The sequence below is a fragment of the Triturus cristatus genome, chromosome 7 (genome assembly GCF_964204655.1).
Source record: "Triturus cristatus chromosome 7, aTriCri1.1, whole genome shotgun sequence".
Taxonomy (NCBI): Eukaryota; Metazoa; Chordata; class Amphibia; order Caudata; family Salamandridae; genus Triturus; species Triturus cristatus.
This window is the reverse complement of record NC_140590.1, coordinates 55,925,040-55,939,946: the sequence shown is the minus strand read 5'-3', so window position 1 is coordinate 55,939,946 and position 14,907 is coordinate 55,925,040. Positions and strand designations below refer to the sequence as shown.

The 14,907-nt window shown below is 49.5% G+C and overlaps 1 protein-coding gene across 1 annotated transcript in view; it reads right to left on the bottom strand.

Annotated features, from left to right (window-relative positions):
* CD79A (CD79a molecule) overlaps window positions 1–14,907 on the bottom strand; it is a 184,294-nt gene that overhangs the window by 30,546 nt on the left and 138,841 nt on the right. The window contains exon 3 of the mRNA XM_085615606.1: window positions 8,761–8,879. Coding sequence (XP_085471732.1) covers window positions 8,761–8,879 — 119 coding nt within the window. The remainder of the gene's footprint in view (window positions 1–8,760; window positions 8,880–14,907) is intronic.

Here is a 14,907-nt window from a genome sequence, read left to right as displayed (position 1 = left end):
GCCCTCAGGACTGTGATAGGACTGTGCCACTCACACTGCACATGCAGGCCCTCAGGACTTGATAGGATTGTGTCACTCACACTGCATGTACAGGCCCTCAGGACTTGATAGGATTGTGTCACTCACACTGCATGTACAGGCCCTCAGGACTGTGATAGGACTGTGCCACTCACACTGCACATGCAGGCCCTCAGGACTTGATAGGACTGTACCACTCACACTGCATGTACAGGCCCTCAGGACTTGATAGGACTGTACCACTCACACTGCACATGCAGACTCTCGCAACTGTGAAAGGACTGTGCCACTCACACTGCACATGCAGGCCCTCAGGACTATGATAGTGTAGTGCCACTTCCACTGCACATGCAGGTCCTCAGGACTTGATAGGACTGTGCCACTCACACTGCATGTGCAGGCCCTCACAACTATGAAAGAACTGTGCCACTCACACTGCACGTGCAGGCCCTCTGGACTGTGAAAGGACTGTGCCACTCACACTGCACGTGCAGGCCCTTAGGAATGTGAAAGGACTGTGCCACTCACACTCCACATGCAGGCCCTCAGGACTTGATAGGACTGTGCCACTCACACTCCACAGGCAGGCTCTCACAACTGTGAAAGGACTGTACCACTCACACTGCATGTGCAGGCCCTCAGGACTTGATAGGACTGTGCCACTCACACTGCACATGCAGGCTCTCACAACTGTGAAAGGACTGTGCCACTCACACTACACGCGCAGGCCCTCAAGACTGTGAAAGGACTATGCCACTCACGCTGCATGTGCAGGCCCTCACAACTGTGAAATGAGTGTGCCACTCGCACTGCACATGCAGACCTTTAGGACTGTGAAAGGATTGTGCCACTCACACTGCACGTGCAGGCCCTCAGGACTGTGATAGGACTGTGCCACTCACACTGCACGTGCAGACCCTTAGGACTGTTAAAGGAATGTGCCACTCACACTGCACGTGCAGGCCCTCAGCACTGTGATAGGACTGTGCCACTCACACTTCACGCGGAGGCCCTCAGGACTGTGATACTACTGTGTCACTCACACTGCACATGCAGGCCCTCAGACTTGATAGGACTGTTCCACTCACACTGCACGTGCAGGCCCTCAGGACTGTGATAGGGTTGTGCAACTCACACTGCATGTGTATGCCCTCAGGACTGTGCTAGAACTGTGCCACTCACACTGCACATGCAGGCCCTCAGGACTGTGATAGGACTGTGCCACTCACACTGCGCATGCAGGCCCTCAGGACTTGATAGTATTGTGCCACTCACACTGCACGTGCAGGCCCTCAGGACTTGATAGGACTGTGCCACTCACACTCCACAGGCAGGCTCTCACAACTGTGAAAGGACTGTACTACTCACACTGCACGTGCAGGCCCTCAGGACTGTGATAGGACTTTGCCACTCACACTGCACGTGCAGGCCCTAAGGACTTGATAGGACTGTGCCACTCACACTGCACGTGCAGGCCCTCAGGACTTGATAGGACTGTACCACTCACACTGCATGTGCAGGCCCTCAGGACTTGATAGGACTGTGCCACTCACACTGCACATGCAGGCCCTCACAACTGTGAAAGGACTGTACCACTCACACTGCACGTGCAGGCCCTCAGGACTATGATAGTGTAGTGCCACTTCCACTGCACATGCAGGCCCTCAGGACTTGATAGAACTGTGCCACTCACACTGCATGTGCAGGCCCTCACAACTATGAAAGAACTGTGCCACTCACACTAAACGTGCAGGCCCTCTGGACTGTGAAAGGACTGTGCCACTCACACTGCACGTGCAGGCCCTTAGGAATGTGAAAGGACTGTGCCACTCACACTCCACATGCAGGCCCTCACAACTGTGAAAGGACTGTACCACTCACACTGCATGTGCAGGCCCTCAGGACTTGATAGGACTGTGCCACTCACACTGCACATGCAGGCTCTCACAACTGTGAAAGGACTGTGCCACTCACACTACACGCGCAGGCCCTCAAGACTGTGAAAGGACTATGCCACTCACGCTGCATGTGCAGGCCCTCACAACTGTGAAAGGAGTGTGCCACTCGCACTGCACATGCAGACCCTTAGGACTGTGAAAGGACTGTGCCACTCACACTGCACGTGCAGACCCTTAGGACTGTGAAAGGACTGTGCCACTCACACTGCACATGCAGGCCCTCAGACTTGATAGGACTGTTCCACTCACACTGCACGTGCAGGCCCTCAGGACTGTGATAGGGTTGTGCAACTCACACTGCATGTGTATGCCCTCAGGACTGTGCTAGAACTGTGCCACTCACACTGCACATGCAGGCCCTCAGGACTGTGATAGGACTGTGCCACTCACACTGCACATGCAGGCCCTCAGGACTTGATAGTATTTTGCCACTCACACTGCACGTGCAGGCCCTCAGGACTTGATAGGACTGTGCCACTCACACTCCACAGGCAGGCTCTCCCAACTGTGAAAGGACTGTACTACTCACACTGCACGTGCAGGCCCTCAGGACTGTGATAGGACTGTGCCACTCACACTGCACGTGCAGGCCCTAAGGACTTGATAGGACTGTGCCACTCACACTGCACGTGCAGGCCCTCAGGACTTGATAGGACTGTGCCACTCACACTGCATGTGCAGGCCCTCAGGACTTGATAGGACTGTGCCACTCACACTGCACATGCAGGCCCTCACAACTGTGAAAGGACTGTACCACTCACACTGCACGTGCAGGCCCTCAGGACTTGATAGGACTGTGCCAATCACACTGCTCATGCAGGCCCTCACAACTGTGAAAGGCCTTTGCCACTCACACTGCACGGGCAGGCCCTCAGGACTATGATAGTGTTGTGCCACTTCCACTGCACGTGCAGGCCCTCAGGACTTGATAGGATTGTCCCACTCACCCTGCACGTGCAGGCCCTCACAACTGTGAAAGGACTGTGCCACTCACACTGCACGTGCAGGCCCTCAGGACTTGATAGGACTGTACCACTCACAGTGCATGTGCAGGCCCTCAGGACTTGATAGGACCGTGCCACTCACACTGCACGTGCAGGCCCCCAGGACTTGATAGGACTGTGCCACTCACACTGCACATGCAGGCCCTCACAACTGTGAAAGTACTGTACCACACACACTGCACGTGCAGGCCCTCAGGACTTGATAGGATCGTACCACTCACACTGCACGTGCAGGCCCTCAGGACTGTGATAGGACTGTGCCACTCACACTTCACGCGCAGGCCCTCAGGACTGTGATAGGACTGTGCTACTCACACTGCACGTGCAGACCCTCAGGACTTGATAGGACTGTGCCACTCACACTGCACGTGCAGGCCCTTAGGACTGTGATAGGACTGTGCCACTCACACTGCATGTGCAGGCCCTCAGGACTGTGATAGGGTGATATGTTTATTGCCTGTTGATCATACCTGTACTAAATGTGCAATTTATCTGTTACACTAAGCATAGAAAAGATTCAATCGTTTTTTTTTCCTGAGTGTTATTGGATTGGACCCATTATGCCTGTATAGGGCATCTGACATGCAATGCACTTGCCCCACCTAGGGTTGTGATTATATAGAGCCAGTCCCACTTCATGCAGTAGTCCCCAGAACTGTGATTGGACTGGATCAATGATACCTCATGCACAGACCTCCTAAGGACTGTGGTGGTGTCAAGCTACTGACATCCCATTCACATGCCCCCGGGATTATGATGGGATAAGGCCACTCCCACATCACGCACAGCCACCCCTACTCCCCTGCACCGGGGTTGGGATGGGTTTGCCCAATCACATCCTATGCGCACACCTACTAAGGACTATACTAATGTGTGGCCACTGACCCCCCCCCCCCAGGCACATGCCCCCTAGGAGTGTGCTGGGATGGGCCCACTGACCCACCCCCCAGGCACATGCCCCCTAGGAGTGTGCTGGGATAGGCCCACTGACCCCCAAGGCACATGCCCCCTAGGAGTTTGCTGGGATAGGCCCACTGACCCCCCCAGGCACATGTCCCCTAGGATTGTACTGGGATAGGCCCACTGACCCCCCCTAGGCACATGCCCCCTAACATTGTGCTGGGATAAGCCCCTAGGATTGAGCTCAGATGGGCCACTGACTCCCCCAGGCACATGCCCCCTAGGGGTGTACTGGGATAGGCCCACTGACCCCCCCCCCACCCCCTGGCACATTCCCCCTAGGATTGTGCTGAGATGAGCCCACTGACCCACCCAGACACATGCCCCCTGGGATTGTCCTGGGATAAGCCCACTGACCCACCCAGTGGTACAAAAGGGGGTGGTGATGGACGGAGCATCAGAACCAATCAAACACTCACACCCAGTCAACAGATCTGGGTTTGATCCATCACCGTTCTTTAGCCCACTCTGCCACCCCAGTTCAGACATGGCCATATGCAAATCAGTCTGACCCTGTGCCTCATGGGAACAGTCCAGCCCGAACTACCAAGCCATGCCTTCCCTGGACCGGAAACAAGCTTCCTAGGACCGGTTTCTGGCATTTCAGCCGTCTTCAGCCAGGCTTGCTGGAATCCAGTGGCAAAGTGAGCAAGGGACTCACGTCTGAGCATACCCTGCCAACTTATGGCGAACAAAGTGGTACAAAAGGGGGTGGTGATGGACGGAGCATCAGAACCAATCAAACACTCACACCCAGTCAACAGATCTGGGTTTGATCCATCACCGTTCTTTAGCCCACTCTGCCACCCCAGTTGAGACATGGCCATATGCAAATCAGTCTGACCCTGTGCCTCATGGGAACAGTCCAGCCCGAACTACCAAGCCATGCCTTCCCTGGACCGGAAACAAGCTTCCTAGGACCGGTTTCTGGCATTTCAGCCGTCTTCAGCCAGGCTTGCTTGAATCCAGTGGCAAAGTGAGCAAGGGACTCACGTCTGAGCATACCCTGCCAACTTATGGCGAACAAAGTGGTACAAAAGGGGGTGGTGATGGACGGAGCATCAGAACCAATCAAACACTCACACCCAGTCAACAGATCTGGGTTTGATCCATCACCGTTCTTTAGCCCACTCTGCCACCCCAGTTCAGACATGGCCATATGCAAATCAGTCTGACCCTGTGCCTCATGGGAACAGTCCAGCCCAAACTACCAAGCCATGCCTTCCCTGTACCGGAAACAAGCTTCCTAGGACCGGTTTCTGGCATTTCAGCCGTCTTCAGCCAGGCTTGCTTGAATCCAGTGGCAAAGTGAGCAAGGGACTCACGTCTGAGCATACCCTGCCAACTTATGGCGAACAAAGTGGTACAAAAGGGGGTGGTGATGGACGGAGCATCAGAACCAATCAAACACTCACACCCAGTCAACAGATCTGGGTTTGATCCATCACCGTTCTTTAGCCCACTCTGCCACCCCAGTTCAGACATGGCCATATGCAAATCAGTCTGACCCTGTGCCTCATGGGAACAGTCCAGCCCGAACTACCAAGCCATGCCTTCCCTGGAACGGAAACAAGCTTCCTAGGACCGGTTTCTGGCATTTCAGCCGTCTTCAGCCAGGCTTGCTTGAATCCAGTGGCAAAGTGAGCAAGGGACTCACGTCTGAGCATACCCTGCCAACTTATGGCGAACAAAGTGGTACAAAAGGGGGTGGTGATGGACGGAGCATCAGAACCAATCAAACACTCACACCCAGTCAACAGATCTGGGTTTGATCCATCACCGTTCTTTAGCCCACTCTGCCACCCCAGTTCAGACATGGCCATATGCAAATCAGTCTGACCCTGTGCCTCATGGGAACAGTCCAGCCCGAACTACCAAGCCATGCCTTCCCTGGACCGGAAACAAGCTTCCTAGGACCGGTTTCTGGCATTTCAGCCGTCTTCAGCCAGGCTTGCTTGAATCCAGTGGCACTGACCCACCCAGGCACATGCCCCCTAGGATTGTGCTGGGATAAGCCCACTGACCCCCCCCCCCCAAGCACATGCGCCCTAGGATTGTGCTGGGATAGGCCCACTGACCCCTCAGGCACATACCACTAGGATTGCGCTGGGATAGGCCCACTGCGACATGCCCCCTGGAATGTGCTGGGATAAGCCCACTGACCCACCTGGGCACATGCCCCTAGGAATGAGCTCAGATGGGCCACTCACCCCCACCCCAGGCACATGCCCCCTAGCATTGTGCTGGGATAAGCCCACTGACCCACCCAGGCACTTGACCCTTGGAATGAGCTCAGATGGGCCACTGACCCCCCCCCCCCAGGCACATGCTCCCTAGGAGTGTGCTGGGATAGGCCCACTGATCCCCCAGGCACATGTCCCCTAGGATTGTGCTGGGATAGGCCCACTGACCTCCCACGGCACATGCCCACTAGGATTGTGGTGGTATAGGCCCACTGACCCCCCCCCCCATGCACATGCCGCCTAGGATTTTGCTGGTGTATGGCCACTGACCCCCCAGGCGCATGCACCCTAGGATTGTGCTGGGATAGACCCACTGACCCCCAGGCACATGCTCCCTAGGATTGTGCTGGAATAAGCCCACTGACCCCCCCTAGGCACATGCCCCCTAGGATTGTGCTGGAATACGCCCACTGACCCCAGGCACATGCCCCCTAGGAGTGTGCTGGGATAGGCCCACTGACCCCCCCCCCCAGGCACATGCCTCCTAGGATTGTGCTCAGATGGGCCCACTGACCCCCCCCAGGCACATGCCCCTTAGGATTGTGCTCAGATAGGGCCACTGACACCCCAGGCACATACCCCTAGGATTGTGGTGGGATAGGCCCACTGACCCCCCAGGCACTTACCCCTAGTATTGTGCTCAGATATGGCCACTGACCGCCCAGGCACATGCCCCCCAGGATTGTGCTGGGATAGAGCCACTGACCCCCCCCAGGCACATGCCCCCTAGGATCGTCTTGGGATAAGCCCACTGACCCACCCAGGCACACGCCCCTAGGATTGTGCTGGGATAAGCCCACTGACCCACCCAGGCACATGCCCCTAGGAATGAGCTCAGATGGGCCACTGACCTCCCCAGGCACATGCCCCCAAGGAGTGTGCTGGGATAGGCCTACTGACCCCCCCAGGCACATGCCCCCTAGGATTGTGCTGGGATAGACCCACTGACCCCCCAGGCACATGCCCCCTAGGAGTGTGCTGGGATAGGCCCACTGACCCCCCCAGGCACATGCCCTCTAGGATTGTGCTGGGATAGGCCCACTGACCCCCCCCCCCCCCCCGGCACATGCCCAATAGGATGTTGCTGGGATAAGCCCACTGACCCACCCAGGCACATGCCCCCTAGGATTGTGCTGGGATAAGCCCACTGACCCACCCAGGCACATGCCCCCTAGGAGTGTGCTGGGATAGGCCCACTGACCCCCCCAGGCACATGCCCCCTGGGAGTGTGCTGGGAGAAGCACACTGACCCACCCAGGCACATGCCCCCTAGGATTGTGCTGGGAAGAGCCCATTGACCCACCCAGACAAATGCCCCCTGGTATTGTGCTGGGATAAGCCCACTGACCCACCCAGGCACATGCCCCTTAGGAATGTGCTGGGATAGGCCCACTGATTCCCCCAGGCACATGCCCCCTGGGATTGTGCTGGGATAAACCCACTGACCCACCCAGGCACATGCTCCCAAGGATTGTGCTGGGATGAGACCACTGACCCACCCAGACACATGCCCCCTGGGATTGTGCTGGGATAAGCCCACTGACCCACCCAGGCACATGCCCCCTAGGATTGTGCTGGGATAAGCCCACTGACCCCTCCCCCCACATGCACATGCGCCCTAGGATTGTGCTGGGATAGGCCCACTGCCCCCCCAGGCACATACCCCTAGGATTGTGCTGGGATAGGCCCGCTGACCCCCCCAGGCACATGTCCCCTAGGATTGAGCTCAGATGGGCCACTGAACCCCCCCAGACACATATCCCCTAGGGTTGTGCTGGGATAGGACCACTGACCCCCCCAGGCACATGCCCCCTAGGATTGTGCTGGGATAAGCCCACTGACCCACCCAGGCACATGCCCCCTAGGATTGTGCTGGGATACGCCCACTGACCCCCCAGGCACATGCCCCCTAGGATTGTGCTGGGATAGAGCCACTGACCCCCCCAGGCACATGCCCCCTAGCATTGTGCTGGGATAAGCCCACTGACCCACCCAGGCACATGTCCCCTAGGATTGTATTGGGATTGGCCCACTGACCACCCCCCAAGCACATGCCCCCTAGGATTGTGCTGGGATAGGCCCTCTGACCCCCCAGGCACATGCCCCCTGGGATTGTGCTCAGATGTGGCCACTGACCCCCCAGGCACATGCCCCCTAGGATTGTGCTCAGATAGGGCCACTGACCCCCCAGGCACATACCCCTAGGATTGTGTTGGGATAAGCCCACTGACACACCCAGGCACATGCCCCTAGGAATGAGCTCAGATGGACCACTGACCCCCACCCCAGGCACATGCCCCCTAGCATTGTGCTGGGATAAGCCCACTGACCCCCCCAGGCACATGCCCCCTAGGAGTGTGCTGAGATAGAGCCACTGACCCCCCAGGCACATGCCCCCTGGGATTGTGATCAGATAGGGCCACTCACGCCTCCTGCACAGGCCACCCCCAGATTGTGGTGGGATAGGAATGCTTCCACCTCATGACTCTGTTTCCAGGATTGTATTGTTGTAGGATCACTCATATCGTATGCACAGCCTTCACCATCACATATGGCTAGTAAATAGTAACAGCTCACCTGGAAAAGGAGGATGGTGCCGGGTACCACGGTACAGATTAGCAGGATCACACCCTCAGCCGTGATGATGGTATTCTTGGTCCCTTCCTCCAGCTGCAGCAAGGCTTTGGGAACAGGCTCTGCAATGCAGCAAATTATAGAAGACCTTGAGTTTTGAGTTAGAGTTCTGTGTTACAGTACCATCCCATAGAGCTCTAGTGCAACCGCGAGTGCAACCGCGGAACTCAAGGTGGCGGAGTCCTAGAGCACCACCCAGTAATGTGCTCAGGTGTGGAGAACATGGGACACCAGCCCCTAATGGACCCAAATTTTGTTCGTGACAAACAGAACCCTGCAAGGCCTTTTCATGGGTCCTCTGGGAGTCTGTGGTTACTGGGCAGTATCCTGGTGTACCAGGGCCCCAATACTTGCCCCCTCTAGTGTAGGCCCTTTACTGTTCAGGGCTATCAAGGGTGAGCAGCTAGGGCTTACCCTGGCAGGTGGTTCGGGTTAGAGACGGAGACACAGTATGATAATAATATCCAGTAAACCCAATTTACAGTATCTGAAGCCCAATTGACACTATGTGATTCATCTTCAAAGAAGAATACCCGTTTTATTAACAGGTAGTTAAATAGGTAGTTACCAGCGTGGCACTAGAGTTGATGCCATCCTATGGGAAGGCTTTGTCAGCTCCTGGCTATGACTTCAAATTTCTGACAAGGGTTTGAGCCTCAGTCAGTGGGCTTGAGTCTCAATCAGTAGGCTTTAGTCAATGGGTTTGAGTCTCAGTCAGTGGGCTTGAGTCTCAATCAGTAGGCTTCAATCAATGGGTTTGAGTCTCAGTCAGTGGACTTGAGTCTCAGTCAGTAGGCTTCAGTCAATGGGGTTGAGTCTCAGTCAGTGGGGTTGAGTCTCAGTCAATGGGTTTGAGTTTCAGTCAGTAAGCTTCAGTCAATGGGTTTGAGTATCAGTCAGTGGGCTTGAGTCTCAATCAGTAGGCTTCAGTCAATGGGTTTGAGACTCAGTCAGCGGGCTTGAGTCTCAGTAGGCTTCAGTCAATGGGTTTGAGTCTGTCAGTGGGCTTGAGTCTCAATGAGTAGGCTTCAGTCAATGGGGTTGAGTCTCAGTCAATGGGTTTGAGTCTCAGTCAGTAGGCTTCAGTCAATGGGGTTGAGTCTCAGTCAATGGGTTTGAGTCTCAGTCAGTGGGCTTCAGTCAATGGGTTTGAGTCTCAGTCAGTGGGCTTGAGTCTCAATCAGTAGGCTTCAGTCAATGGGGTTGAGTCTCAGTCAATGGGGTTGAGTCTCAGTCAGTGGGCTTGAGTCTCAGTCAGTAGGCTTCAGTCAATGGGTTTGAGTCTCAGTCAGTGGGCTTCAGTCTCAATCAGTGGGCTTCAGTCAATGGGTTTGAGTCTCAGTCAACGAGCTTGAGTGTCAGCCAATAGGCTTGAGTCTCTGTCAGGGAGCTTAGTTCTCAGTCAATGGGCTTGAACCTCAATCAGTGTGTTTTAGTCAATGGGTTTGAGTCTCAGTCAAGGGGCTTGAGTCTCAGTCAATGGGCAGGAGTTGCAGTCAATGGGCTCGAATCTTAGTCAATTAGCTTCAGTCAATGAGCTTGAGTCTGAGACAATGGGCTTGAGTTTCAGTTAATGGGCTTGAGTCTCAGTCAAAGGGCTTGAGTTTCAGTCAATGATCTTGGCTCCCAGACAATGGACATGAGTCCAGGGCCCTGTGGCGTTACCGGGGTTTTAGGTATTACTTGTCCTAAATTAGTAAGTATAATGGACAACCCAATCTACCCTTGAGGGCTTGGGCAAAGTAGGTAAACAGGTATGTGTGCCTTCAAGGGATTTACTCTAATGTTTAATTCAGTTATTCAGTATCTTTGTTGTGAGCAGGATATAATGTTTGCCTGCCTAGTGAGTTACTCAAAATTTTACCAACAGCACTTTTTTATATTTGATTTTCACTTCAATGGACATACAGTTTATTTTGTATAAATAAGCAGCAAAAACGAGTGTAAAAATAATCAAATTTTATCTTTGAAATTTCATAAAGGGTACTCAAAATAATACATACAATGAAAAAAGAAGGCCACAATTAGATGTTTTAACCTTCACAATTCCAATTGTAAACACTTTCTCACAATCTAAGTATAAATATAAATTAAATTAAGAAGGAAAAGTGTTAATGTCGACGTTTCGGTCTCTAGGCTTGCGTCGATGAGACCATCTTCAGGACTGAGATGTATTGAAAATAGTTGACCCCTAGTGAAGTACGGAATAAACATTAATTACCATACAATTCATTAAACAAATTCGCTATAACACCCGTATATATAAAACTATCTAGACTTCATTCAATAACTTTATCTTGTCATGACATCTACAATCATGTGAATTTATTAACATCTTATCAACATCTTTTTTGCTGCTAAAATTCCAATAGTTGGCAAGTTTTACTCTATTCTCTACGATTTCATTCACAGTCTAATCCTGTAGACATACTCAATTACTCAGAGTTTTAAATCCGACTTAGAGAACTTTTTAGTCACTACTATAACATTTACAGAGTACTTCTTTCTAATTCTTTACTATTAGTCACATTAAGATCACTAATATTTGCAATGTCAATCGGTATACTGTAAAGATACCAGACCATCTCAATTAACAGTACATATGTTGTTCATTCAATCGTTTTTTTTTCAATCAAATAAGGTCATCCATTGAGTTCAAGTGATGTTTCAAATCTCTCTGGTATACCTTATTTTCATACCAATATAAATACATACATTGATCATTCACCAAGGGACATTTTTTGGGGGGGGGAACTATTATTTTAGGTGTATCTAAAGATTGTCACCAAGATCATTATTCTATTGTGAGATTAATGTATTCGTTTTCATCAGTGTATACTCTGGTACTTTAATATATTTGCTGTTGTCCTAGTGCTACATTTTAGGCACCTAGCGTAACTCTTGAAATAGACATAAAGTCAAAAACACCTTGAGTCTGTGATGTGGACATATATTTCATAAGGATCTGTGACAATATTACAGCCTTAACTCAGAACCTACACACAGCATATCTATTAGAAATGAATACAATTAGTCTTCATGCGTGTTATACATAACTTACTTGACTAAAGGATTTATATTAAATAAAATGTACCTTAAATTTGCAATGTTTATCGCACTGATTTTAGATATTTGTTCCGTTTCATATCAAGGGCGTTTATTTCTCTCACATATAGTTACGTGGTAACACTTCGGAGTCTAAACAACAAGGAGATAATCAAATGTTAAACTATTAGGTTCTCCAACTATTGATAAAAAGTAACCTGATTTGCATGGCAGGTCTTTTACACGTACCTCTGTTCTCCTTAGAGAGTTACATGCCAACGGAGTGAACGTGCCGACATCAACTTTGTGATACGTCGTAATGCGGTGTCGATCACACTAGCTTATATCATGCGCTCCGTTTAGTATAATGAGCGTTTGTTTCTTTTGTATTTGCCCACGCTGTAGCGTTTCAAAGACTAAAAGGCAATGGGACAACCAAGTATTAGGTTGTTTGGGTCTCAAATTCATATCAAGCAGTGGCCTGTTTACATTGTGGATATTATACACGTACCTCTGATTTCTTTGGTAAATTACCGGCCGAGGGGACAGACGTTTCCGCATCAACTTGGTTGTTTGTCGTTTTCCGTTATTTTTATTGTTTGGAGCGCGAAAGAGGACTGGCTCGTCAATGTTAATGGCGGCCATCGTGAAACGATAGAAATGTTTATTTTGACATAAATGTCAACTATTTTTAACAAAATAAGGCATTTGAATCAGCGTATGTTAATTTTATCAACCCTCAATCAAATCACATTCATAATTGAGTTATGTTATAACGCGTTTAGAATTATTCCATATATGGTTGATTATATTAATTTATTTATATAGTGAAAGGTTAACCATCATATTAGAGAGAGTCATGATATCCGTCTCTTGGTTGTAAAGTATCCTCATCATATGTCCTTTAGTTTGCTTTTATAACAGAAAGTATAACAGATAGAATTGTTCGCATTTCTGGCATAGTAGATACATTCACGATCTCATTCTTGGAGACAAACAGTTTTTTCACGTTCAATCTATCATGGAGACATTGTATATATTCAAAGTTTGTCAAAAAGAGTATAACTTGGACAGCGACATATAACATTTATATCCATATCGACAATAGGGGTATGTGCATCATTTTGATTCACTGAACATAATGATTAACAATACACTTACATCTACTTACATCGATAACAGAATTATATACATCATTCCATAAATCATGGTATACATGCCAAAGTATGCCATTCTGTAGCGGAATTCAGCCCTCTATTAACTAAGTCAGTGAGGCAAATCTATCTACCTTCTTTCAACGTTAATATCTAATTAACATTGTTTTGTCTTTTTGTGGGTCTAATGATGTCAATAACCACCAACGCATTTCCTTTTCTGTATGGTCTAGACGTTGATAATGCTCAACCAAAGGAGCATTTTCTGCTCCGAGATTGATGTTGTAAAATTTGTTTTTTTACTGGTTGGACAGTTTTACCAATGTAGTGTAAGCCACATGAACATTGCATGCAACACACTACATTGGGTGTATTACAATTTGAAAATGCCTTTAGAGTAATAGAAATGTCATTTATCTCACACCTCTTAACAGTTAGTGTTGTATTACATGCCAAACATGTTACACTTGTGATGTCCTGTTAAGGGTACAATTTGCCTCATGTTGTCTACTGTGTTCTTTGAGTTCTCTTCATAGGCATGTACTAATCTGTCCTGTAGGTTTGTGCCTCTTTTGAAAGAGAACATAGGCTTCTCTATAAATTCTGGAAGGCCCTTCAATAAAGTCCAATGTTTATTGATGATCTTTTTGATAGCATTTGTGTGTGTTCCAAAAGTCGACACAAACCAATTGAGGTTTGTTAGGGCGATTATTTGGTATTAGCAGAGCCTCACGATCATTATACCATGCCCGCTTCATAGATCTTTTCAATAATTTAGATGGATATCCACGTATCTTTAATTTTTCTTTTAGTTTTTTGGCCCCTATAAAATAGTCTTCTTTAAAGGTACAATTCCTACGTAAACGTAGGAATTGCCCAAATGGCAGACCATCTTTTAATGCCTGGGGATGATGACTGGCATCATTTAAAAGGGTGTTCCTAGATGTAGGCTTAGTATATAGTGTGGTATAGAGATGGTTTGTAACATCATTCTTAATTGTGATATCTAGGACATTCATTTCCTGAGTATCAGACTCCATGGTAAATTGTAAATGTGTACTTCTTGTAGTAAGCCAGGTGTGAAAAGCATTAAGGGTTTCTTGAGTACCATGCCACACCAGGAAAACGTCATCTATGTATCTTAGCCAAATTTTAACATTGGCTAAGTATGGGTTAGATGTGTGTAACACATGTTCATTTTCAGAGACAGACACATAGATAGTCGCAATGTTTGGGGCATAAATAGCCCCCATCGCCACTCCTTTTAGTTGTTGATAAAATGTATTCTGGAAAAGGAAGAAATTTTATCACAGAGGGAAATGCCTACACATTCCAAAATGAACTCAGTGGGCACCTCATGAGGTCTTGGTCTTGCTTCTAGGAGATTATTTAAAATCTGGAGTATCTCTTGTTGTGGGATATTTGTATATAAGCTTTTTATGTCCATGGAGACAAGAACATTTTCAGGATCAAATTCAAGATTTTCAACTATATGATGACCGCCGTAGTATCCCTTATATATGATGGTTGATTAATTGCAAAAGGTCTTATAAAGTGATCTGCATATTGAGCAAGGGGTTTTAGAATGGAATTACACCCGGATACTATAGGTCGCCCTGGTGGATTGATAGGGTCCTTATGCACCTTTGGTAGCATATGAATGGCCAGGACCGTAGATGCTTTATTGACAAGGAACGCCACTTCTCTCTCATTGAGCCAGCCACCATCAAAGCCTGATTTACTTAGCTTCAGAATCTCAGTTGCCAATCTATTTGTGGGATTAGTGCGGAGTTCCTTGTAATGGGCACTGACCGATAGTTGTTTTAGAGCCTCTTGATCATATTTCTCTCTTTCCCATATTACTATTCCACCTCCTTTATCTGCAGGTTTA